The sequence below is a fragment of the Micropterus salmoides genome, unplaced genomic scaffold (genome assembly GCF_014851395.1).
Source record: "Micropterus salmoides isolate LMB-PRFRI ecotype aquatic unplaced genomic scaffold, ASM1485139v1 Ms_hic_scaffold_22, whole genome shotgun sequence".
In the NCBI taxonomy this organism is placed as follows: Eukaryota; Metazoa; Chordata; class Actinopteri; order Centrarchiformes; family Centrarchidae; genus Micropterus; species Micropterus salmoides.
Genome location: NW_024041373.1, coordinates 11420642 through 11447819, shown reverse-complemented (window position 1 = coordinate 11447819; position 27178 = coordinate 11420642). Strand labels below are relative to the sequence as shown.

The window sequence follows — 27178 nt, the reverse complement described above, 5'->3', positions numbered from 1 at the left end:
CAACATTGTGTCATGTTACCTCCCAGCTGAGCCGACATACTACTAGAACAACACCGTCTCTATAAGGCCAATGAGGCATGAACTGTAGTCCAGTGATGGATGTGAGGTCGACCTCATGTGTTACTCAGCCTCATTATTGACCAGTTCTGCTGTGGCAGTGGCCATTTAATGTTGTCACTCTCAATTAGAGCTGACGCGATAAGTTGATTAAATTTAAGATGTCAGCTTGGGATCTGTACCTTTTTATTAATGAAATGACTAATTGATTAATCAAAAAAATTAGGCAGATCAATTGATAATGAAGATTGAGGTAATTTACAGCCCTATTTTCAACTAAATAACGAAATCATTATCAGCAAGGTCATGGGTTTATCTGTGTGCAGCACCATTTCCCAAATGACCACCGAATCTTCTGTTTTTGTCTGTTCATGTCCTGCACTGGCGTTTGCTCTTTCCTGCTATAACTCTCTTGCTGTTGATGAGTTGGGTGGGTTCTCCGCTAGAGATGCCTAAAGTGTTCAAAGCCCAGTCTGGCTCTGTGCCTGCCTGAGGAAAGAGGATGGGTGGGTGGACACTGGAAAATGCAACGATAACGAACAAAAGAGAGAAAGTGCAAAAGAACGAGTGGCCTAAGTGACCATGGAAGCCCTTTGTGTTTACATTGTGGGTTTGGCTCCATGTTGGTAGACATCAGTTGGGCAAAGGGACACAGGTTGCCCATGGAGCTTGTGTGTGTTTCTGCTGCGGCTTTTACACACAAAGACCAGAGCCAGACCCGCCAAGCCGCCTTCAAAGAGCGAGAGTGTAGCTGTAATGGGCAGAAGAGATTAAAAAGAGACATCAGTATCTGCTTTTCCCATGTACGTCTTTCAGCTCTGTCATCTAATGAAGATATGGGATTTGATCACATTTAGCTCTCTGTTTTCATTCTGTCTGTATTGTTTCCAAACCTGATGCCAAATCAAGCACTTCTTTTGTGGTCTTAGATGGAGCCGCCAGAAACTCAAAGATATCTCTCAGAGGCCGTGCCAGCAAGGTTAAAAAATAGATCCACGTGTTCGCTTTTGCTAAGAACTTAGTGGCCCAGCTTTTATTACTTTCAGCAAAATGACAAAAATAAGAAATGGTGACTGATGAGAGAGTTGTCCAGTTAAACCAGTTCTGATGATTTTGTGGTCCCTTCGCATACTTACATCTGCATTCCCTGTGGATCTTTGGCACAGTGATAAAATCATATCCAGACTGTAAGATCTTCCAGTAATCTGCAGTGTAATCAATCTTTGCGCCAGGCGTCAATTGGAGAAAGATGTTGAATTACCATAATCAACCAGACTGTTAAATGACTTTTTTTTAGGTTAAATAGTTTTAACAGCTTTGTGTCTATGGCAGGACAATTTCTTTGCAATAGCCTTGTCGTTTTGTGCTCTCAACAGAAAGATGTGAAGGACGTGTTCACAGCAATCACATTCGAGGTGGCTTACAGCCTGGGCAAGCACATGCTTACAGGACACCAGGAGCGAGACCTGCCCGCGCTCACTCCGGTGCTGCGATGGGGGAAAGGAAACAAGATCGCAGCGAGGAATGAGGTAAAACACTGAAACACATCGGAATTGGTATGAAATTATGTGGTTTTTGTGATTAATATTATTGAAATATATGTAAGTAGAAATCCTCTAAAGTTAAGGTGTCAAAGCTTTCAGGGCTGTTCAATACCTGATTTTGTGTGGTGAAAGGAAATTACCAGATGGTAATATAATAACAAACAAAGTGTGTACAGATTATTCAAAATTTACCCTGACCAGTCATATTCTTCTTTATCTGCAATAAAATCTGATACAGTAATTATGTGGAGAATATGTTGTTAGTAGTTGCATTAAAGAGATAAGAAACCATTGTGAGACACATATTTTAGCCATTTCCAAATCAAGCACATCATTTATTATTCTGAGCAACAAAATGAGCATCACAAGACCATGGTTATTGCCATATTTCAGTCTTATTTTTGATATATTTATGAATTAATGGATGATCACTCCGTTATTTTCAACTAATTCAGATTCTGGTTGCATTCATGTCCTCCATTGATTATAAAGAACAAAGTCAAGTCTTTCCGCAGAAGGAATGAAGGAAATAGCTCAAATTGAGGTTATAATGATTTGGTGTTAATTTCCAGCTTATTATTGTCTGTGTTAGCTTTTCTTGAGTGGAATCCAAAAAGACTGATTCATTTATTTTCTTTGCAACCACCTCTAACCTGCCCCACATGTGTTTCCCCACTGTCTGCACTTCTTGAAAAGCGGAGGGATTTGCGTCTTTCAGCGCTTACAGATTCCATTTATCTTAAACTCATCATCTTTACATCAAACTTTACCGCTTGACTTAAGTTTCCTTTCATGATTTAGCCGTAAACCAAAGGCTGTACTCTGACTGATTAAAAGAGGGATCAGATAGAGTAAAGATTTGGGCCTTCCTGGATAAAAATCTACCGGACAGCTCCAACAACAACACAATACTGCCCCCTAGTCTGAACATAGAGTCAGTGTGTGTCGTGCATGGACAGCATGAGGTCATATTAACTGTGTACTTTACTGTTTCCTCTCCAGACTTGGTTTGAGAAGAACTGCCTGTCAGATGACTGTGCTGCAGACCTGAGGCTTCATGGGAAGCTGTTGCTCTCTGGGTAAAAACCTTCAACTTAATAGTTTAGACTCACTTTCTATCTTGGCCTTTTTCTTCAGTACTGAGGAAGCAAGCTGACGTCATAGGCCATGTGGGTGTGGGTAGTGGAACCATGACGCATGCTTGGAGGATATCCATATGTTTTTCCATACTTAGGGAGTTCCCTTTCTTTTTATTGTGGATCTTTTGCTTTCTGTACATTTACTGAGTACAGTCCACTCCGAAAGTATTGGAATGGTAAGGCAAATTCCTTTGTTGTTCACTGAAGACATTTTGGTTTAAGATCAACAGATGAGTATGAGACAAGAGTTCAGAATTTCATCTTTTATTTCCTGGTGTTCACATCTAGATGTGTTAAACAACTCAGGACATATCACCGTTTGTATTAGACCACAGCATTCTTAGGTGAGCAAAAGTAAAGGAACAAATAATCTTAAAAGTAAATAACATTTAATATTTGGTGGCATAACCCGTGCTTGCAATAATTGCTTCAAGCCTGTGACCCATCGACATCACCAAACTGTGCATTCTTCATTTGTGATGCTATTCAAGGCTTTTACTGCAGCTTCTTTCAGTTCTTGTTTGTTTCAGGGTGTTTCTCCCTTCAGTCTCCTCTTAAGGAGTTGAAATGCATGCTCTATTGGGTTAAGGTCAGGTGATTGACTTGGCCAGTCTGAAAACTTCCACTTTTTTCCCCTGATGAAGTCCTTTGTTTTGTTGGCAGTGTGCTTTGGGTCATTGTCCTGCTGCATGATAAACTTCCTCCCCATTAGTTTCAATGTTTCTGCGTAAATTGGCAGACAAAACGTTTCTGTCCACTTCTGACTTCCTTCTGCTGCTCAATAAATCAATCAATAAATATTAATGAGCCTGTTCCAGAATGCCTTCCGATTCTTCCTGCTGATGAGTGGTTTGCATCTTGTGGTGTGGCCTCTATATTTCTGCTCTCTGATACTTCTTCCAACAGTGGATTGTGATACCTTCACCCTGCACTGTGGAGGTCGTTGGTGATGTCACTTACTGATGTTTTGGGGGTTTTCTTCACAGCTCTCATGATATTTCTGTCATCAACTACTGTTGTTTTCCTTGGCCGACCTGTTCGACGTCTGTTGCTCAGTACACCAGTTGTTTCTTTCTTTTTCAGGATATTCCAAATTGTTGTGCTTGCTATGCCCAATATTTGTCCAATGGCTCTGGTCGATTTTCCTTTTTCTCGGCTTGCTTTTCTCCCATAGACAGCTCTCTGGTCTTCATGTTGGTTTATCCTCTTCAACAGGAAATGCAGTCTTTATAGGTTTGAACCAAGAACTTAGACTAGTCATGCAGAGCTATTTAATGTTTGGACAATCAACCTAAAAGGCAACACCTGGGCAACAAGAAACATCTGTCAGTCACATGTTCCAATAGTTTTGCTCACTTGAAAAATGGGTGGGTTCAAACAAAGGGTGATATGTCCTGAGTTGTTTAACACATCTAGATGTGAATACCAGGAAATACCTGATATTCTGAACTCTTGTCTCATACTAATCTTTTGATCTTAAACCCAAATGTCTTCAGTGAACAACAAAAAGGAATTTGTCTTTCCGTTCCAATAAATTGAAGGAGACTGTATATGTCTGTCGTAGTAAGCAGTAGTCGCCTTTTGCACATATTCTCAATTTTACTACACACAAATACTCAATTTTAAGGACCCCCCTTTGTTTACTTACATTTTAAAGTAAAAATAAATAAATAAAATTAAATAAACAAATGTCAATTCCTTGTTGATATAAATCTTTGCTCACTGCTCCCCCAGTGACACTCCACAGCTGTTATAAGAAGATTATTTATTCTCTGAAATGCATTGTTTACTTTATGTTCCCATCAGGTTGCACAGCATACCCCATTTGGCCCTCGGAGGAGTGAAAAACGTCTCTTTGAACCTGACCATCTCCAACGCCGGGGATGACGCCTACGACACCAACATCTACTTCAACTTCTCCAGAGAGGTTTTCTACATCAACTTCTGGCAGAAGGTCTGTTGTTCCTGTCACTCTTGAAGCATCTTCTGTTTGTTTACTCAAATGCAGTATGTTTATTTCTGAAATGTATTTGGCTGTTTGGTTCAAAGGATGTGGGTAAACCCAGAGTGAATGATACAGAGAGACAGATTTTACACACGTGTCGCAGCCGAATGTCATTCGTTTTCAACTGAGATGTACATTTTCTATAAGATACATTATTTTAAAATACTGATTAAATGTCAGGAGTGCAGCAGAGAAGCATACAAAAAGGGGACAGATAAACTTTGCCTGAGCTATGTAGGCAGCCCTGCAGATGAAAGGATGCAGAGCAGGAGAGCCCCAGCAGCAGCAGCAGCAGCAGCTGTCTCATCTCATAGGTCAGCTCCTCTGGCTGACCTGTCACACGCTTCTCTGACTTATTCAAGGTTGACACACCGTGTCAACAACATATGAGCCGTGTGCACGAGAACAAAGCAGAACACACATACTTCATATATATCCACAAGCTTGACTTATGTACCATTCAAATCGTATAACTCATGACAAAACATCTCTCAAAGGGCCATATTTAATCGCTAAATACAAGTATGTAAAGTGAGGATAATTCATGGAGATATTGATCAGGTCGGTTCCTCTGCACTCTTTGACCCCCAACAGAAAACGATTTCAGCATTCTGTCACTGTTAAAGACATATCTACCCACTGCCATCCCACATTAAACCTGAGAGATTTTCCTCGACACCACGCTGCATGTAGATGGATTTCACATCAGCCGCCTCTCTCTCTGCTCACGTCTGTTGGCTCACTTGTTGCAAAGAGGTCCAGCAGGTCCGCGCACGGCTGAGAGAGACGCCACGTCGGATGGAGTGCTCCAACACGAGACAGCGAGCTTTTCAGATGCTAGAGGGGACAGCATCCATCATGAATGCTTTTCCCCTCATAATGGATTTCATGTTTATCTTCCAGCTGGGTTTTTGCACCCTTCTGATGGATAAGACCATCTGTGTAAAGTGCACAACCTGTGACATGATTTAAACTCCCCCAACAAAGCTGAAATTGAATTCAAATAGAATACATGCTGCAGGCCAATATTAGAAAAACAGTGTATCCGTTTGAGTTTCATGGCTAATCTAATGAACTTATTAAGCATCAGGTTACCAGCAGCCGCAGAGCCTCAATTTGTTCAGGAACCTGATAAGTCAGGGTGGCCTGCTGCACAAAGGGAACAGGAAGTGCACAGTATGAAAGAATACAAAGCAGCCACGAGCAGATTTACTGCTGTATGCTCTTTGAGTCGCTTCTAATTGCTACGGGAGTCCAAGGTGAAGATGTGAGCCCTTTTCGCAAAGTTAAGGTCAGCTCCCAATCCTCCCCTGAGGCTTTTTCTCCAGTGAGCGAAGCGTGAACTTGCACTCCCCTCATATTTAAGAGCGGGGTGTGTTATCTGTCTGTTGTTCTTGCAACACAAGCTGTCAGAAAGCTGTGGAGGTGAATTGGATTCAGAAGCCTTGCCTTCACTCCCAAGAGACTGCTGCACCGGCTTCTGTGTTTTCCTTTTTTTCTTAAATGTTTGAGTTGTCTTTTTTTCTAAAAGGGCGGAGCTGTGGCAGATGTTTTGTGCCGCTGTATTTCTGGCAATGGGTTATACTCCTACTCCACTACATTTATCTGAAAGCTGTAGTCAGTTACTTTGCAGATTTTAAACACAAAATGTACCTGCTAATCTAAATAAATATACAGTATGCCACTCTGAAAGGGGCCAATGAGTTCAGTATATTTTGCTGATATACTTTTGTACTTTCACTACATTTTGAATGCAGGACTTTTACTTGTATGGAGTATTATTATTGTGTGGTATTACTACTTTTACTTAAGTAAAGGGTCTGAATAGTTCCTCCACTGCTGATTTCTGGTGATTTAACAGCTGAAAGAAATGAGTGCCGTGGTGAAAAGCCCAGAAGTTGGGAATCCAACTGAGAAATGTGTGAAGTTGTGAATTTCAGTGGACCTTCAAACCTAAGAAAATACGAATGGCTGATTTTCTTGGCCATGATGTACAGCCTTGCACATGTTATGAAATTCAAAGGTACATCTTACTCTAGCCTTCTAGCCTGTGTATAAAGTAGGCAATGACTTGAAAAAGGTAGACGGAAGCCAAATGTACAAATACTGAAGTGGTCAGAGACACAAAGAGACATACAGAACAAGCAAACGGGGCTCCTGTGTGTTGTCATCCACACTGACGTACTACTAGATGCTTCAGCTGACACTAAAGCAGGGTAAACAATCCTGGTGATATCTAATGGGCCCGCCATTTGTGAGAATCCCTGCATGTATTTGTTCCTGACAGAGTAAGACAAGAGAAAGAAAGTGAAGAAGTGCTCAGCAAAATGACTTTTGTCGCTCTTCTCCCCATGGAGGCACAACGCGCCATATGTCTGAGTGCTCTGCTCCCTCTCAAGGGCTGCCAGGTGGATGATGGGGAAACAGGCTGACTTCCCCAATCCTGCACAGCCCCTTTGGACACACTGTGTTTGCACAGCAGCACGGAGGAATACAGGAAATAGAGGAAATTCCTTCATTGCCAGTTGTGCTGGGGTCCCCACCCATCCCCCAGGGCTCGCGCTAGCCTCCATGTAAAGGGCAGCTTCGCTTATTTAAGGTGACTTAATGAAGACAGAGGGCACGGCCACGCCCAGGACTTACACTAGGAATTTGCTGAATAAGGGGAATGGGACAGTGGATGATTCGTGGATGGATGTCTACCTTTAAATATGTCAGAGGAGCAGAGGCTGTCAACTGTCATGGCCATTTTCTTTATCACTTTGGAAACATGTTATAAACACAGGCTCATACTCGACAGCAGCGCCCTGCATGCAGACGTTTTGTATGGCTTACCTTAAACCCCCCACTCTATGGTCCAGCAGTGCTAGTCTGTCTCTTTTTTTTTTTTTATCATTGAAGTCTTGTAGTATCTCTTCCCTCTTTCATGCTCCCAGCTCACAAGCTCAGCCGCCAGCCTCTCAGTGAACTCTCGCTAAAAGAATTCTTACTCCTCATAGGGTCAAGGCCCGAGTGTTTACACAGCACAGCCGGTGAAGCTCTATATTGTTTAGACAAGCTTCCAAACACACAGCCTGGAGGTTGTCCAATTACCCACCCGCTAAGATGTGTGTGTGCGCCATCACCGCTTTGGACATTCTTCGTTTAACTTAATTTAGAGCTTCGATAAGAAAGGAGAACCTATTCTTTTACTTACAGAAATCAGTTTCTAACAATAAACTTTGATCTTACTGTAAATGTTGGCAGGTGTGTGTGTGTGTGTTTTTAAATCTGCAGTAGAGGTCTTACAGTTGCTTTTTGCCATGTATATGTAGTAAATTATCTATGATCTTTGCATGTATTTTACCAATCCGAATACATCGCTAATTATTTCTTCCTGTTAACTTATCAGAACAGATTGTCCCCTGTCACAGTCTTGTTTTCCTCTTTGAGTCTTGTGTCTCCATGAGTGACACCCACTCTGTCTGTGTTTATCTCCTCCTCTTACTCTCTGTCTATCTTGTCTTTTTGCAGGAAGAGAAGGGCATTTCCTGTGGACTTGTTGATTTGGACTTCCTCAAATGCAGCGTGGGATTTCCCTTCATGAGAGCACAGACTAAGGTAGCTCAAACCAAGATTAAAGTCATCGCACAATGTCAAAACTGCATGCAGTATACATACAATTTTTAGAGGTGTTGTCATCTCAAATTAAGCACAATGCATTGGTGTGTAGAAACCTCATGGTGACTGCATTTTTGCATGGAGAACAAACTGCAGCATCTGGTTGTGACATTCTGGTTTATTCTGTTTTTTTTTTCTCTTCAGTATCATTTTGCAGTGATTTTTGACACGAGTCAGCTTTCTGGGATAAATGACACACTGCAGTTCTTAGTTCAAGCAAAAAGGTAATTATTAAGAGTTTAACATTTCAGTGCATACCTGACAATAGTAGAGTAAATACGTTTTTCATGGGTGTTTATTTGTAGAATTTAATCCTGAACTGTTTGAAAAAATGACCAAATAACTTAATTGTTCCTTGTTTGTTGTAGCGCCAATCCTGAGCACAAACTCTCTGACAACAGTTTGGATCTGTCCATCCCTCTGGTCCACGAGACTGACACGACTATTACTGGGTAAGAACATGACAAACATGAACACAAGTGAATTTACTGTTATATACACTTAAAGCTGTCTGAGGTTATACGGCTCAAAGGGAGACTGGAACTGGTTTCCCATCTGTTGGCTCTCTGGAGAAGAGGGCGTGCTTTTGTCAGTATGGAGCATGTCAACTTGAAAAGCCTTATCTCTGAATGCTCTATCATAGCTCTGCTTCACAGAGAAGGGAAAAAGATGTAAAACAGCCCAAATCCGCCAGAAGTCTGACATCTGATAAGGCTGCTGTGTGTGCTGGTGTTTAATGAGATGGGAGGCTTCAGAGCAAAGCTGGAAACGTCTGACTCATATCTCAAGAAAACTGCTGTCCAGCTAATAATGTGATTGAAGCCAGAGATTATTATGAAGCTCTTTTTTTTAAATATTATTTCCGTGGCCATTTCAATAAAGAGTTTTTTTATGTTACTGCATCGTCTTCTTTCTCTCTTCTGAACACTCTGGCTGTTGTCAGTGTGGTGACGCCAAGCTCCTTTGTTTACGGAAACTCCATCGATGCCTCGCGCTTCGTCCAGTTGGAAGAGATGGCGTGCAACTTTCAGCCTCTCAATCTCACTTTCCAGGTACAGCCAGCACAGAGCATATTGGATTTTCAGTATTTTTTACATGTATCTCTATATATATTCACTCCTCTTTTCCTTTGTGTCCATCTTTCCCCGTCTCTGTTTGATGTGGTTCCAGGCCATAAACAAGGGGCCCAGCAGGCTGCCTGGCTCCACTGTGGACATCAGGATACCTAACCGGCTGGCTGGCAACGGAGCTGACATGTTCCACATCATTGAAACACAGGTGGATGCCAACAGCAGTCTATCTACATTATTTATCCAGCCAAATCATTATTTATTATTAATCACCTGCGGCCGCCACATTTTTAGCTCATTTATCCAGCTTAAGCCTGTCGGTCTTGCTTCTCTTCATGGTACAGCAGCCTGTATCCACCTCAGAGGACATTTTTATTACAGAAAGCTGCTAAACCGTGGGCTTTTTGTCATGGCATGGGCAATTTGCTTAGTGTGAGGCACCCCTGGGCCAGTGAAAATTTAAGCGAAAGTGTTGATGTTGCTTCTGAAGCTGGCAAACCATTTTGTTTCACAGCATTTTGCATTTAGATAAAGAAACACAATACTCCCGCTGGGTTTAAATGTTTATTTAACCTTTGCATTGCTCCTTTCATATAGGTAGATTGCGGGGGAGCTCAAGCTGTTTATATATTTTTTTTTTATAATTATATTTACTGTGAATGGGCAGATGGGGTTGACTGTATCCCACCCTCCTTGAACCCATCTGGAATCACTTTCAGGGGATCAGACAGCTTGCACGAAACGGGAATGGGACACCTGCAGAGCTGGCTACTGCCCGTACCATCCCAGCCTGGAACCACACATCATAAACGCTGTCTAGTCTGTGGCACACTGGACATTTGCACACTTATATTTTATAGTCAGATATTCTTACATTTTATGCAGACCCGTGTTTATTCAGACATGACATACAGGTTCCTGACTGTTGCACCATATGTTCTAGTTTTTCTTCGCAAACTCCCTCAATCTTCATTATTTACTGTGAAAACTCTGTTCTCGTGAGGGATGAGGCCAGGATAAAGTTAGTGCAGCCTATGAATCTTCACACCAGTGAAGGCAGCAGAAACACAGGACATGAGAAAGCGCGACAATAAAAGCTTAGACATGCTGGGTGGCGACAGAGCAGACAATGAGGAAGGCCAGAGGAGATTTCCACCTCCAGAGATTCAGGTCGGACCGAGGAGAGGGTAGAGGGGAAGTGTTCCCATGGGGGTGGGCTGTAAACCAGACACCACTAAATCACTCCATATGGGAAATCTGTCTGGGAGGGGTACCAGCCTCTTGTTTCGGGAGAACTTCCTGTGAGCCCTCATAACAATAATAGGATTGGGCAAGTTTAGGTGACAAAAGTACTTGTGTCAACATTTTTGCTGTCAAACCCAAATCCAAACTTGTCTTTGCAACATAAACATGACAAAACTCCTGCTCCATGCAACATGTCCTGTTTTAACTCAACTCGGTTTTGCTTATGTCTTAATTTATGTTCACTGGATATGATTTGACCTAAATTCTTCACATTTCAGGTGGCCGACGGCCGAGGGAACTGCACCCCTCACAGGAACCCGACACCGTGCACCATCCCCCAGGACAGAGAGAGCATCTTCCACTCCCTATTTGCTTTCTTCACCAAATCAGGGCGCAAAGTCTTGGTAAATATACAGCCCTCATGTTGCACTTTGACATTTCAGAGGTCACTGAGTGTTACCCCCTGTGAGGATTCTTGTTTTTGTTCTTTTAGCGAGTGCAACATCTGTTTATCAGACATATCTCTCTCTCCCGCACGCTTTCTCCTGCTCTTTCCCACTCTCTCTTTCTTTCTTCTTCTCTGTCTTTATTTTAAAGGATTGTGATCGGCCTGGAAGAGCATGTATGACAATCTCCTGCAGTCTGGGTCCACAATCAAAAGAAGAAGCTTTGAGCATAGATATAAAACTTCTTCTCAACACTGAAATTCTTAAGAGGGTAAGAAACACGTCTCAACAGCTTGATGAATTTCCTTGCAGGTTATTATGATTCTATTATAACAATAATTTACCCTCTCTCAACACACAGGATAGTTCCTCTGTGATCCAGTTTGTGACAAGGGGTAGCGTGCAAGTAAATGACAGGGCTGTGGAGGTGCCAAAGGGCCTGCCAGAGGACATTTCTGTAAGTACATCATGAACCGCTAATTCACTGTCTATCTATCATTTCGCCACCTTTGACAAAATGCGATGAAAGGTTAATTAGAGCAACAAAATAACAACATTAAAAATCACATTCAGGTCATGTCTGGCAGCTTCAGAGTATCAGATGTTGGATTTTAGTTTAAAACTAGCAGCTCTAATTAATAGTTTTATATTTACAATTGGTCACAGTGTACTGTGTCACAGATTATGTGTACTGTGAAAGTAATCGCTTAGAATGACAAACCTAAGAGACTGATCACTGCACTCAGTTCCCCATAGCTGTTTTTACTGTTTTAGTGTTTTTCACCTCATTGTTTTTGGTTTTTACAGCCCACAGCTTTACTCTGGTTCACTCTCACCACTCTCATCAATGGTGTTTCCAGCCAAAAATGATTAACCGACTATACACTAGTGTGCATGACCAGTAACACATGTAATTAATTTGAGTGAACTGACCCTTCAAACCTTGTTCACTCAGTAAAAGCCTTTACACACTGTCTTGAAGACATTTAAAGGCTAAGTTGTGAAACAGAGCTGGTAAGGCTACTGTTGCTTTCTCAAAGGCACTGTGATGGGACAGATGCTAACTGAGGCTTGAATCCTGGCATTCTGGTTGAAGGACACTACATAGCTCTGCTGCTGGCAGAATCTATCAATAAGCATATATATATATATATATTTCTCTTTAGATGCACAGTCCATCATGCTGTGGTTAGACAATCCTTGAGCTGCTTATGCGTTCCACTGTGGATCATGTGAGCCCAGGGAACAGCTGGGGTCTGTGGGTATACAGTATGGTGGCACTTCTATTGGCCCTTTTTCCAGGGTCCTCAGCTGCACTCAAGGACACACCTTCCCCCTGCTGTTGTTTGCTGAGTGATTGAATGGCCCACCAGATCAGATGTGATGATTATATTGAGACACCAGCATGCTCGCAGTGGGATCTCTCAAGTGATTAGGGTGCTGACCGGGCTGCAGCCCTGCTAACCCTGAGCTTCAAAGGTGCTCAGAAAATTCAGACCTGCCATTAATATGTCCATACCATGCCGCTCTCTCAGCACTTAGTGAGTGTGCTCATTCCAGCAGCTATTACCCTCATAGGTTTTAGAAAACACAGTTACCTCTTCCCTCAGGATTCCTGCTGGGTAGAGTACACACTGCAAAGTATAATTTGTGGTACCCAGTTGTATTGTTAATGGCTCATTTGTTACACCCCGTGATGTGTAAAGAAACTCTCATAAATCTATAAGAATTGTTGTAAGTACGCAAGTTACAAACTTGACATCCAAAAAATTTGTTGAATGAACTTCAGATTCAGTCACACATTCCCAGATTTAACAGATTGCACAAGTTAAATTGGGAAAGTCAGAGTCAGAGAGCAACGACCAGTAGAGCTTTCATCTTTTCTGTAGACTCAAGCGCCTTGGCATGCATAACAACAGTTAGATTCCAGAGCTCGGAGGAAAGGGGGAGGTGTTAATGTGGGAAACTATTCAACGGAGAGATTAATCTTCACTTGTCCACTTGGCTTTGTCTCGGCTCACACTTGGCATGGCATGCCACATTTGTGTTCAAAGCCCCTGCAGCACTGCACACTGAAGCAGTGAAGTTCCTCAGTCATTTCTGAAATAGTCCAACAATTGTTTGCAGTAACAAATTACGCAGGCTCATATGACATTTGGGAGATTACACATTATTTACCTTTGTTTAAGATCATTAGTAAATAAACACATCTAAGTCATGAACCCAGTGAATGTGTTGTTTTCCATTTAAGGCCTGAATGCGGACATTAAAGTAGGCTTCGCTGTGGCGCAAAGTAATGCATTATTTCACTCAAGTGAAACCGCTGTTAATTCAGTGCAAATAAATGTAAGCAATCAAAGTAATTGTGTTGGAAATGACTCATGTACAGAAGTATCAAATAGCTTCAAAATAACTTTTTCAAAGTAGAACTGCAGATTCTCACAAAATATTGGCAGTTGTTGAAAAAAATCTAATCAAGGCACTGCTGCTGGAAAGTGATTTAAAATAATTGTGTTTACGTAATTAGAATAAATACAGCATTTGTCACTGGACATTACTTCCCTCCATTAAGCATTACAGTGTGCAATGGGTTAAGTTAACTGAGTTTTCTGTCAGTGACAGATTATCCAGCAGGTCAGTGTTCACTCATGTCATGGGAAACAGCCTAAACAGCTCTTATTTATTGTGGAACCAGGCAATTTTTTAAGAGTTGCCAAGCCTCCCATTTTAAAGGCATGTTACTCCAAACTGAAAAAGGGAGTGGATAATATATTTTGAATTGCACTGACCTAATAATATGAATACTTGTTGGCATTAAACACATAAAGAGTGGTGCATTATGAAACAGTAATGGTCAAGCTTACTGACTGGTTCTATGATGTCATTCATGCCACTGATAGCCACAGATAAAAAGAAAATGTGAAAGGCGACGTCTTGTTAGACAGTTGGAAGCAATGATGAAGACTAAGAGCCATGCTAGCAGCTCTGTGCTTAAAACTAAACGTCGGCATACTAATGCTAACATGCTCACAATAACTAACATGCTGATGTTTAGTGTTTATAGTGTTAACCGTGTTCACCATCTAAAAATATCACTTATGTGAATAAAGATATGTTTTGTAGTACACAAGATATTTACAAGTCGTGCTGCTAGCTGCTTGTTGCGCATAGGGCAAGGTTGCCGTAACCATCCTGTCCTGTTCTGGGTGTGTTCAAACCTCAGGCTAAACAGTATGGATTATCCTTAGAATTAAATATAAAACTGTGTTTCAGTGGATGTTACTTAAAACATTATAAGTGTACAGTATAAACTGATTTTGGCCCTACATTGATTTGGACTGTTTGTGTTTCTTGTTTGTATGATTGATTGATTGAATGAATATGTTCTTTATAAAATTCCATTAGTGTCCAGCGTCATGCTGTATAGTGATGTTTTAGATTTACATGTAGCTCCTCAGCTAAAACAGACTGAAATAAGATGTGTCTTGTTGTTGCACTGTATTGCATCATTGGCAGCACATGACATAATGAGTACTCTTGTGTGTGTGTGTGTGTGTGTGTGTGTGTGTGTGTGTGTGTGTGTGTGTTGTATTTGAACGTGACTCACTGACTGAAGTGTTGTTGTGTTTTAGTTGGTGTTCGAGGCTCTCCACAGTCAGGAGCCAAGGGGTTACGTAGTCGGATGGATCATTGCCATCAGTCTGCTGGTGGGAATCCTCATCTTTTTGCTGTTAGCTGTGCTACTCTGGAAGGTAAACACATGAATATCTTTTTGCTAATCAGCATTTTGCTGAAACTTCAATTGTAAATATGTGGCAGTTGCCACAAACCTGTGTGTCATAGCCCAAAACCCTGTGCCTAGCTCTGGTTAGACATCAGCACAGTACCCAGTTGTACAGAGACAACTGGAGGCAGGGGAAGAGGAGGGAATGTGAACAACCATGAAAGGGACAAATCACAGACTGGACAGGACACCATACTACTCATATGAAAGAAGAATTTAAAAGTTAATTATACTGATGTCCAGAGGCCCTGTTAGCACAAAAATTATTTTCTTTTTCACTGCTTCATTTTACACCGGGAATACCACAACGAAACTTTGGAATGTTGGTCCTGGGATACATTTCATCCTCAATCCCCAGATCCTCAGCTCTTGCCAAAATAAACCCCACTTACAAGAGCAGCACATGTCCTGTATTGCTCTTTTCAGGAAATGCCTGAGGAGAGCACAGGTCTGTATCAATAAACTTTAGTAGTCAAACGCAGATAAATGGATGGAGTCATAGTGTGAGAGGCATCATGGTTTTGTTTAGATACACACCAAGAATCTACTGCTCCCCCCAATCCTCTCATATCGCCTTTATATTACACTTGGTAAAATGCATGTTATAGGTAAGTTAAATGTCAATTAGATTACGTTTTGATTGATTTCCTACCTCCCAGATGTCCATTGTTTTCCATTTGATTCACTGTGGGAAAAATCCCTACTTGAGTCAGCTGCTGAATGAATCACATCTACAAGCTATGTAAAATAAAATCTAGACGACAAGCAAGAGAGCTTGTAAATCCTTTTTTGTGCATTAAAAACCATGCTGTTCTGCAGCTGAATCTCATAAGTCTTGTCAGAGCGCACCTGAATGGACTTTATGATTTTAGAACAGTCCCTTTTCGCAACTGCATTACTACACAAAAAAGACGAGCATCGTCATAGAACTCTTCCTTTAATTTAATACAACTTTAAATACAAATTTATTTTAAAAATGAATAAAACAAACATTTGTAAGGGACACACAATGACAATGATAAAATAATATAGCCAGACGGCAGGATATTTGTGACTGATACCAATGCCAATCATTTAATGTTGAAAAATCAAACTACATATTGGATCAGACAATATCTTTTTAGCAAATACATAACACTGACAAATATGTTCAATAAGGAACCCTATAATTTAGTAATAATAAAGCCAAGATAATATCTGGTTATCAGGTTTTCATTTGAAAAATACTAATTACTAACTTGTATGTGCTATGTAATAGCAACACTGTTTCTAAATTATTCAAAAATTAACACCAACACCTCTTTTGGATTATTTAAAGGAATAGATCATAGATCAACAATTTGGGAAATATGCGTATTCATTGTCAATACCTCTCTCTTGTCTGCACAGTAAATATGAAGCTACGGCCAGCAGCTGGTTAGCTTAGCTTAGCTTAGCTTAGCACAATTACTCAAAGTAGAGGGAAACAGCTAGCCCGTCTCTGTCCAGAATCCACCTGAAAGCACCTCAAAAGCTCACTATTTAGCAAGTTATATTTTTTTCTGTTGTTTAATCGGTACAATGACTAAATGTTTGAAAAATGACAATGTTTTGGTTTAGGGCCTGTTTCTTGGCCAAGACGTTACTTGGCACATAAACCGCCCATAGCACCACATTGTGTTGTTACCAGCTAACCTGCTGCCAGCTGTAGCTTCATATTTACTATACAGACATGAGAGTATTATTTATCTTCTCATCTAGCTCTGCATGTCAGCAAAAAAGCTAATTTCCTTCTCAAACTATTGCTTTAAAGCGTGACATACTGTATTTGCCACTACTGACATAATGAGCTAAAATGTGGTGAAATTATCAGCTAATGGTCGAGCTCACGGTCACAGCTATGCATCAGCTATCTCAAGTAATTTTTGAAAAAAACAACCACCCCAAGAGAGGAAAATATACCCTAATAAGTTATGATGTGCTTTGGAAAATGGTCTGCAGTAATATGTGATTTGTAGTTAATGAGCTCAAACATACAAAACCACTGGTTTCTCCTTCCTACAGTCAGATCTGACCACAGATCCACCTTACTAACCACTCTAATTTTTGTCTCTCTCATTTTTTGACAGATGGGATTCTTCCGTCGGCGCTACAGAGAGATTATTGAGGCTGAAAAGAACAGGAAGGACAGTGATGAAAGCTGGGACTGGATGGAAAAGAACCACTGAGATTTGCAGTGGGGGGGGTCCCAGAGGAGCAAATGAGATTAGGGATTGGGTCAGGAAGGATCCAATAGCACATGGTCTCGCAGCCCAGCCGCCCTAGTGGCACCAGGCCCTTCAGTCTTCCATATGTGGAAGAGAAGAATATTCTCCATATTTTTTGGAGACTTGATATTTTTTTGTGGGTGGGGGTCCAGGAAACAGGCTTCTGAGGTGACATTGTGGCTTGCCAGAGGACACTTGCTGTGGAATTCAGCTAATCTCAAAGGAGGTAACTCCCAGCCAGCAGAGCGGAGCTGTTGATGGAGACCCACATCCGTATGGGGATGTGGAGACGGCATGAATACTGGTGGACAACAAAACCCTCAGGGCTGTGTTACATAGCAAATTTATTTTTATACATACACTTAAAGCCATATTGTGTAAAAGTGGGCTTCAAGAAGAGTTGAGGTTTAGAACAGACTGTATCTACAGTATGTTTTCCTAAAAGCACTGATGTTTGATAAGAATGAATGCCTTGGCTACATAGCTTTACTTTTTATGCCAAAGATATGTCCTGTGTAGTATATGATTGGAGTTGTATGTATATTCATTTCTTCTTGGGGGTGAAAGATTGTATCTTTTCTTTACTATTTCCCACTTAAGAATATGTTTTAAACATCTGACTGTCCCTCCCTCCCACAGATAATCAACCATAGCTAATAGTGTGTTTAAGACCCCCACACACAGTGATTCAAATGTTGTGTCCTTATGTCATCCGCAAGTGTTGTCAGAGTTGTCTCAAATTTCACATTTCAAGCTTTGTGACTTTCCATCCATTCATTTGTTATGGTCTGGCTTTTAACCACGTTGTTTGTAGGTGATAAAAGTAGATAAAAGTGATTTTGACAAATTTTCATTTTAATCTTTGCTCTATGCAATACTTTGGATTAACAAATGCTTTGAAAGTGCAATGTGCAGTAGAGCTAATTATCTGAAGCTGTTTTTGCAAGGAACTCTTGCTCAGGTATGTAGCTGACTTTTTCTATGGGCCCCCAAAAGTCCCCAGGTTCAAGTGATGATATCTTACTTGATTCTGTTGTAAATTCTCACTGACATGCTGTAGGAAATGATTCATACGACCTGATCATAATATATGTCCAAAACCTTTCCAGACTTCACCTGTACAGACCATATTTAATTTTACTATTATGTTATTAGGCATTGGATTTTAAGCGTGAAATACGAGATGCATTACTCTCCACGGCCACATGAAAGTCTGCAATGGGAGTCTACCTACAGTCATTTATAGGGGCCCATGGCATGAGTAATACCCTAAAAATAGGTGGGAATGTGCTGCACTCAATCACTACACATAAACGAGCTCTTTGGGGCTCCCGGGAAAAGCTTATTTTAAGTCAACATGGAGGAATGTCAGTGCCCTGAAAATGTGCCACTATTAAAGTTCACAGCTCCTCGGTACTTAAAGTTACCCCACATGTACTCGAGAGTCTTTTTAAAGCTGGACTTGATTGTGAATGAAATTTTGCTGAACACAGTGAAGTAGATTTTATATTAAATGTCCCCAAAGCAGTAGGAATATTAGCTATTTTAAACATTTTAAGAGCTTTATGATTGCAAAATAACATAAAACTTAAATTATGCTGCAAAAAATACATTCTGATATCAGATTAGAAGAATTCATCAATGCCCCTTCGGGTGATAATCTATTATATTGAAAGAGATACACAGATTGTTAAGATGAAACCATGCAGTGTCATGAATTTAATTTTGCCAAAGAATAAAAACTATATTTTGACATATTTCACACTTTTCTCTGAGACTTCAGTGCTATGACACTTTATGGGTCACTATGATTGCTTGGCTCTCTTTTGTGTGTTGTCTGATCCACTTTATTTTACCATTTAATTCCACTGGCATGACAGCATATACTGTACACATTCACATCTTCCCTCTGCATCTGTTAAATACCCGTATGCAGAGAAACCGACACTTGACATTTTTTTGGTAAATTTTAACTGTGATGGTTATATTTTATTTGTATATTTGTTGTCACCGTTAATCACGCCGTTATTTGGGATTTTGTTCTGAGTATACTACTGTCACTGAATATCATTTCCATTATAGTGTGCTGTATGTTTGATGTTTAAAAGCTGTATATTTTTATCTGTTGATAAATTTTAGAGTGAAATTCCATGGCTCTGTATAATGTTTTTGTCAACATGAGTCCATTGTAGTTGTTGTTTGGGTCCCTTCTTTTTTTGTGTGTGGTGTGTGGTGCTCTCTGCTGGCTGCTTTGCTCTAAATGTGCAGACAAAAACACAAGAATATATTTTTAAAGTTCTCAGAGAAGTCTTTAGAATCGGTTTGCAGTAATAGTTGCTAGAACTTCAGTTTCTTGTCCAAAATCAGCATTTTAATTATAAGGTTCTACCTTTGCATTACTTACACAGTATGTGTGTGCACCCTACAGTTGAAACGATTCGTCGACCATCAGAAAATTCATCAGCAACAATTCTGATTATGAATTTAAACCAAAAATGCCAAATATTCTCTAGTTCCAGGTTCTCAAAAATGAGGATATGCAATTTCACTGTTCACATCAATGGGTTTTGTACTATTGGTACAAAATTGGAGATTACTGAGTGTGGATTCAGCAAAGGTGAGCGTCTTTTTGGCAAATGTGCTAGAGTACTACTGTAACAAATATTCACATGAACCAATCATGTTTTTCTGAAATGGTACAAACTTATCACTATCATGTAAGGCTTTGAAGTGAGTTGATTACTATTTAAATGTTATAGACTCTCAAACTCCCAAAAAGAAGTAGGACAACTCTGTTTAAGTGGGGTTTTTTTATTTCACTTTTTATTTTACAATAAAGACAAGAAAAGAATTGTCTTTTGGGCAATTCAATAAGTTTCCTATAACTACAAAATTAATGACAAAAGTTCAGCATCAATTATGCTACGAAAAAAAAAACTAAGTTGGTTGAAGTAAAAAACTAACTGAAAATATTCTTTAGTTGCAGTATAGTACATTTTATTTGCCGGAGCAGTCCAGCTGCATGTTTGCTTACACAACAATATATCAAGTAAGAGAGGCAGTCAATCCCTCTTTAAACCTGAGGAGGCTATGTTTGTTTGGTCAGGTGACTCCAGTTGCTATGAAACACTGAAATCAAGCACAAGCTCCTCTGTAGAGTATAATTCATTATTAATACAGCGACCACACTGAATATAGCAGGAACACCGCAACAAATGGAGCTGCTCACTTTCTTTTGACCAGAGAGAATCACTCTGCTAACTATGTCCTCTCCATTGGATCACGGGCTGATCAGGACTGCGGCAGTGGAACGGGTGGTTGCACCAATCGCAAGTTATTTATGCCACTTGGTGCTGCTGTGTGACAGTACAGAGGGACCCGAACAGTTCAGCCAACTGGAGGGGGCAGCTCAAGCTGTGGCTAAAGCTACTGAGAACATGGCAGCGGTGGCCGCAAGGTATGCAGAGTTTGCTGAGTTAAAGAATAAAAATTGTATGCACAAGACTGCAGGTACAAGTCCATAAAAGTCACATTCCTACATGCGAGGTCTTTAATTTATGTAAGAGACTGACATGTGTAAGCACTACATTCTTTACTTGCAGGCAAATAAGTGAGACAGAGGATGAAGTTTTGCACATGGAGGTGTCATCCCTGCTAGAGTCAGTGACAGTGTCTGGACAGCATGTGCTGCTGGCAGCCCAGAAACTCAGTATCCAGCCCAGTTTGGCTGAGCACAGAGAGGAACTCATCACTGCTACTCAAAATGTCTTCCTGGGAGTAGTCAAAGTAAAGTATGATTTTTCTTCTCCTGGTTTAAAATGTGGCCAGAAGTATGTTACTAAATATACCTTTCAATTTAACATATAACACTTTTTAAAATAAACAGAGATAGGGAGAAAGGAATGGCTGAAGATTCATCTTCCACAGCTGCGTCTGCTTTTTACTTTCCCAGATGTTTCCTTAAATGGGAATACTATTGTATAAAAATTTTACACCTAATATATCTATTATATTTATTAATCCAAGATCTTTTGTCTACACTTGCTATGTTCACAAAATAACAATTTAAAATACCCTATGTTAATTTGTGAGGACAGAGCACTTTTTCCAGTGTTAGCTACTGACTGGTCATGCCAGTGTACAGATTGTCAGTAATTTACAAAACGGGTTTACATCAGCTATTGCTTGTGAACTGGAAAAAGAACACAAAAGTTACCACACTTTGTTACTTACACTGTCATAATGTTTTATAACTTTATAAGAAGCTCTACGCTGGTATAACATCATCTTCTTCTCATTGGTAATAGGAAATGCTTTTGAGATCTGCAGTGTCAACAGTGTTTCAGCACACTAGAGTATCATATTTAAATACAGTGATTTGTGCAATTTAAATTTCAACACTTTCCGCAGACAATAGGTCTTACAGAACAGCTTTGTTTCCCATCATTGTCCAAGGTTTAGAAAGAGATTGTAAATGATTGGGGACTTCTGTCTTTACCCATAATTGCTGTTTTCACAATATTATGAACTCATCCTGCAATACAAGTCACCACAGTATGGTGCACAATGTAGAAATGTTTTAGTTCATCAGTATTTGATTTATGTGCACACAAACCTAGTGTTCATTTGTATTTTTCTTATTGAGTCATAAATTTGACATGTTTGCATGTGATCATATTTATTAAGCCCATACGTTATAGTTAATGTGTGTGAAATATAAACAAGACTAAGAGCAGCCATACTAACAGCTGTATAGGCACGGTGATGCTTTGAGCTAACATCAGCATGCTAACATGCTCACAGTGACAAGGCTAACACGCTGATAATTACACCCTCTCGATCATTAGCAGGTATAATGTTTACCACATTTTCCATCCTAGTTGTGGGTTTGCATGCTAACATTTGCTAATTAGCACTAAACCTAAAGTATACGTAGCTGAGGCTGATTGGAATGTCCTTAGTTTTGCAGATATTTTGTCATTAGCCAAAGTATTGGACAGATTAACTATAGTTTTCACCTGATCTTGGCACTATCTGAATTACAATTCTGGGGACATGAATGTCTTCCATGTCAACCCATCCAAGAGTGTCAAGATATTTCAATAAAAACTAAAATGTCAACCTCATGGTGGCACTAGAGAAAAAGTCAGGGGTTCTCCAAAGTCAGTGGGCTCTGGGGACTATGACTGTTTGTACCACATTTCATCGCAATCTATCCAATAGTTGTTAAGATATTTCAGCCAGGAGGCAAGTTGTGGACTGGCTGACTGAATGACAGGCCAACATGGCTAAAAAAGCATAAGAAACTGTTCAGCAGCGATAAGAAGTAACCTCATCTGTCTTTCTGTTCTTAGGTTCTGTCAGTGGATGATGATGCTACTGTAAGGAGAGTTGTAGCTGCTGCTGATCAAGTTTTGGAGTGTCTTTCTGAGCTTGGCTCCTCCTCAGACATCAAGTCTCTGCTCAAATCTTTCCAGGTGTTTTCTCAGGCTCTGCTTCTCCTGAGCAGTCTGACAGTTTTGAGAGCACATTCCCTACAGGATCCCAGACAAACCAAATTGCTTCTTGATTCCCTAGAGACGCTGAGGAAGTGCATCTCCATGCTGCACACGGCCATGTGCACAACCATCAAACACCCTACAAGCGAGCAGGCACAGGAAGCCAAAAGGTACATTCTGAACAAGGTGCAGGCCACAGTGAGCGACATTATTATAACCCTGAAAAGTGAATGCCACAGTGCATCACTGGGTCCTTGCGGGTATTACACAGGGAGGAGGAACAGTGTGTTGCAACTACTTACTAGTTCTTCCATAACTTCACTCCAAGAAAGTTGTTTTGACAGCATGATAAGAGATCTTGTGTTTCACTGTATGGTTGTGGCAAACTCTTCTCGTAGAGAGTTTCAGCAAAGAGTGGTAGGTCATTGTCGTCATATCCTGCAATTATGGTCAGACATAAAAATGATTTTAAAGTCCTCAGAAGATTGTGGTGATGCTGAGCAGACCCTTGAGAAAACCTGCCCTTTGTTGGTGCAACAAATACAAATGCTTGACAAAGCTTTGATGACTGCTGTTCTTTATCAAGTCTTGGACACATTTCTTACAGCATCTTCTGCAGCTGAGGAACTTTCAAGTGTGATGAGACCGATCCTGGTTGCACATTCTTCTACAAAGATGGATCTGAACTTTATTCAGCCACTAGTTGAGGATTTCATATCTTCCACTGATAAAATAATCCAAGTGGCAAATTTTATCTCAGCTGTGGCTGTTGATGCAAAGAGTATGGAGAATGTGGAGAACTCGCGTGCATGCCTTACAAGACTCAGATCTCGAATCGCACCTCTGTCACTGGAGCTGGCAGATCATTCAGTGCAAACTGTTCAAAAGCTTCATGAGGTGTGTCAAAAATGGGGGGAAGAGAATAGTCAGCTTCAAGACGCTCTCTGTGATGTAATGGATGTGAGAGAGTTCACCAGTATTGCTATTAATGAGATGGTCAATGACCGGCATGGGTGTGACGCAGCGTACAGAGAGCAAAGCTATAAACTGTTCAGTGAACATGCAACAAGCCTCATTTGTCAAATGAAGCTGGTGATTCAGTCAGTGAGGAGGCACTTGGACAGGAGTGATAACCCCATCTACAGGAATGGCCTCCTGGTCCTGCTGAAACAAGTTCAGTCATCCCAAACCAAAGTGGGCGAGTCAGTCAGAGACATGCTTTTAGGTTCCAGTCTAAATGTGGAGGTGTATACTGCTTTTTCAGATAATGTCTCCATGGCTATTCAGCATTTTAAAGTGCTCCGAAAGGGACTGGACGGCCAACAGCACCCACATCTCCTGAGCCCGCTGCGAGAGGGGGCACGTCAGCCTGAAATCACACAGTCATGCTTACCAGTCAAAGACACCTGTGAACTGAACCTTGTGCATTTGAGAGCAGGCTCTGATGCCCCCGGTTTGGAGGTTATGGAGAGGGATTCTCAAACTGAACATGAGGAGGAGCACTCAGATGAGGAAACCATAGAAGCAGAACTGGTTCATAAATATGACAGAGATGATTTAAAGATCCCACCTGTCTCCGGTAAACCCAAACTGATCCAAAAGCCTCTTCAGTTTGACCTTTTACCGCTCTTGTATGAAGTTGTGACTGTGACTAAAGTGAAAGATGTGACAGCACTCAACCAGGCCTGCACCGGTGTTCTTGAGCTGTCAAACTGTTACGCTCAGGCTGCAAAGGAAGCCTCTGCCATTGTTGACGCGGTTGATCGTCAGACGTTGGAAAGTTTTAGGGCAGAGCTGGTGTCGCTGACCCCGCTGCTCGTCCAGACAGCTCAGGAGACGGCAATGAGCTCAGCGATGAGCACAGACAGCATCTACAAACACAGCACACAGTTTTCTGACCTTATTAACAACACCCGAAAAGTTTTACTGCCAGTAGCCGGAACATGGTATCACGCTGTTTTCTCTGAGCTGCAAGGAAATCTGCCAACAATGGCAACCAGTGTTACACAGCAACTAAATGAAGTGATGGCTTTATGTGCTGACGTGGTCCAGCTCTTGACATCATCTGATCTAACCTCACAAAGTGACGGTCAAGAAACATTCAGTGTTTTACACAACAAGCTGAACAAAGCCCAGAACAACACAAGGTATCTGGTGGAGTTTTCCACCTCAATGGAAGGACAGGTAGATCAACTGGAGGGACTCTGTATCCTGTGGGGCGTGTCTATTCAGATTGTGCTAAATTCTCTTGATAGGATTTTGGGATCATCAACTGCAATGAACCAGCTGGGGCCCCAGAAACAGCTATCAGTGTTGTCTGAGAACTCGCTTCGAATCCAAGAGGCAGCAAGGCTAACCAGCCTAAGTTGTAAAAGTGCTTACAAATCAAAAGAGCTAACAGCATACCAGGATGAAGTAAAAACACTGACTGAAACCTACCTTAAAGCTACCGAAGAGCTTGACATAATGCCAAGTGTGATGCAACTTGCTAAATCAGAATTCTTTCAGAGACGTCTTCTGATTAAAATTAAAGTGCTCTCTGGTAAATTAAGCAAAGCAAATAAGGATTATGACACTGCACTTCAAAATATTGTCAGCATTGCTTATTTTGCTGCTGAACACTTTCGGGAGAACAACACAGAAAATGTGGAGCAGAAATTTGAAAACGCAGCACAAAGACTTTTTGAAAATGTAAAACTTGCGAACAAACGAGTCGAGGACTGCTTAAACTACATCCGCGACCCTCGTGTCCGTTCTAATCTGAGGTCTATCAACGACCACCTGTCCTTCCAGATCTCAGATATAATCAGCAGGGCAAGGCTCATGGTAGAGACTCACTACATTTGTGACACACTCAGCCTGGAGGTGCAGCTACAGTGCTGGTCAGCCAAAGCTCACTATGTGGTGGAGGAGATCAGGAAGCAAGATTGGATCCACCAAGAGGCTAAAGAGCACATGGCGGCTGGTCTACAGGGCAGAACACCTGAGGATATCAAGGAAGTGTTGGCCACAATCCCATATAAAGTCAAAGAAGTGGAATTTCCCTCTGACATGACAATGACATCCTGGCAGAAAGGCAACACAGAGTATGCAGATGCAGCAGAACCAAATATGAACATGGCAGCTGTGGTCAAATATGGACCTGGGAATATGGAAAGAGATGTAGGTATCTTATGATTAACAAGATAGTAATTCCTTTATGTCACAATAAATCACTTAAAACCTCTTTTTCTCTCCAGGATGGTGTCAGGTCTGGAGCATACAAAGAAGCTTCGTCGCTGACCTACACCTCTCTTTTTCTAAAGCAAGAAAGTGACAGCTGGGATCCCAAGGACAACAGAATTGTCCAGGTGACCCGGAAGATGGCTGACACACTATGTTACATGACACAGTACTTGAAGAAGAAAGGACCAATACCGGTAACGACCACAGGAGGGCACTTTACTGCTTTGATGTTGATATTTGCAGATACATTTATCCATCACTCTCTCTTTTTTTTTCAGAATAAAGAGGCATTTGTCACTGCTGCCAAAGATGTGATCTCAAACTGCCAGTCAGTAACTCAGTTTATCAGAGTTATTGCCAACCACTGCCTGGATAAACAGTGTACGGTTGAACTCTCCCTCATAGTTGAGCAGATTCTCACCATTACCAACCAGCTCAACATCATCTCCAGGTCAGAAGAGTTTGGACGGAAGTCCCACAATGAAAATTAAGCTGGGGGGAAATAAAGGTCATGAGAAGTTTTTTTCTTAATGTTTACTTAGTGTCAATGCTGTAACACCTGGGTGCAAATCATCTGATGAGATCCTGGTGAAGAATGTACAAAATCTACTCCAGACGGTGCTGCGTGGGGTCCACGCTGCAGAGACAGCCAGCATCACAGTAAGTCTAACATCAGAAGTCTGTAATGATATGATGTTTTCTCCATGCACTATAGGTAGATAAGATACAGCTCAAACTACCTGTTATGCCATGTCCTGTGAGAATTATCCCATGAGCCATTAAAGCGGTACAACTGCTCTCTTATTCCAGGGTCTGAAGCAGCCTGAGCCAGATTCAGATGGTGCAGAGGCTACAGCCTTGTGTTTCCAGTGGAGGAGAAAGCTGGAGATCCATCGAGCCCAGCAGACCTCTAACCCAGAGACTGATGAGCTGGGTTTGAGGAAGACCTCACCCCACACTGTAGCACCCAGTCTTGCCCCGCCAGTTAATGTGCAAGACTGCTACAAGTGACCAGCACTCCTTTTGAACACAATTAATATTGTCTCAAGAAATAGGAAGCCTAACACAGATCAAATTGTGTTTTCTATTTGATATAATAATTAAAATGTGAATCCCACTTAACCGTTGGAGGGAGCTTTCACAGACTGTTGTGCTCAAGGGCACTTCACCAAGGTGGATGACAATGAATGAATATATAAATATAACTACATTTATGCACACTAAAATGAGACATTGCAACTTGATGTGTGATTCTGAAA

The 27178-nt window shown here is 41.1% G+C and overlaps 2 protein-coding genes across 2 annotated transcripts in view; both read left to right on the top strand.

Annotated features, from left to right (window-relative positions):
• Window positions 1–19347, top strand: part of itga9 (integrin, alpha 9) — a 50621-nt gene extending 31274 nt beyond the window's left edge. The window contains exons 16-28 of the mRNA XM_038737189.1: window positions 1434–1586; window positions 2604–2680; window positions 4547–4694; window positions 8259–8345; window positions 8550–8629; window positions 8774–8857; window positions 9349–9457; window positions 9576–9683; window positions 10999–11124; window positions 11318–11437; window positions 11528–11623; window positions 14799–14918; window positions 17059–19347. Of these exons, the coding sequence (XP_038593117.1) occupies window positions 1434–1586; window positions 2604–2680; window positions 4547–4694; window positions 8259–8345; window positions 8550–8629; window positions 8774–8857; window positions 9349–9457; window positions 9576–9683; window positions 10999–11124; window positions 11318–11437; window positions 11528–11623; window positions 14799–14918; window positions 17059–17157 (1407 nt within the window). The 3' untranslated portion in view covers window positions 17158–19347. The remainder of the gene's footprint in view (window positions 1–1433; window positions 1587–2603; window positions 2681–4546; window positions 4695–8258; window positions 8346–8549; window positions 8630–8773; window positions 8858–9348; window positions 9458–9575; window positions 9684–10998; window positions 11125–11317; window positions 11438–11527; window positions 11624–14798; window positions 14919–17058) is intronic.
• Window positions 19348–20385: 1038 nt separating this feature from the next.
• LOC119917700 lies at window positions 20386–27173 on the top strand. The gene is made up of 7 exons (XM_038738113.1): window positions 20386–20653; window positions 20799–20982; window positions 22551–25856; window positions 25934–26113; window positions 26198–26370; window positions 26462–26579; window positions 26730–27173. Exons 1-7 carry the CDS (start codon window positions 20460–20462, stop codon window positions 26928–26930), a joined length of 4356 nt encoding a protein of 1451 aa, XP_038594041.1. The 5' UTR covers window positions 20386–20459; the 3' UTR covers window positions 26931–27173.
• Window positions 27174–27178: the final 5 nt, after the last annotated feature.

Coding starts and splice junctions, on each gene's coding strand:
- LOC119917700 (XM_038738113.1), top strand. CDS start 20,460: ATGTCCTCTCCATTGGATCACGGGCTGATCAGGACTGCGGCAGTGGAA. Junction 20,983..22,550: donor TCTTCCTGGGAGTAGTCAAA/GTAAAGTATGAT, acceptor TTCTGTTCTTAG/GTTCTGTCAGTGGATGATGA. Junction 26,114..26,197: donor AGAAGAAAGGACCAATACCG/GTAACGACCACA, acceptor TTTTTTTTTCAG/AATAAAGAGGCATTTGTCAC.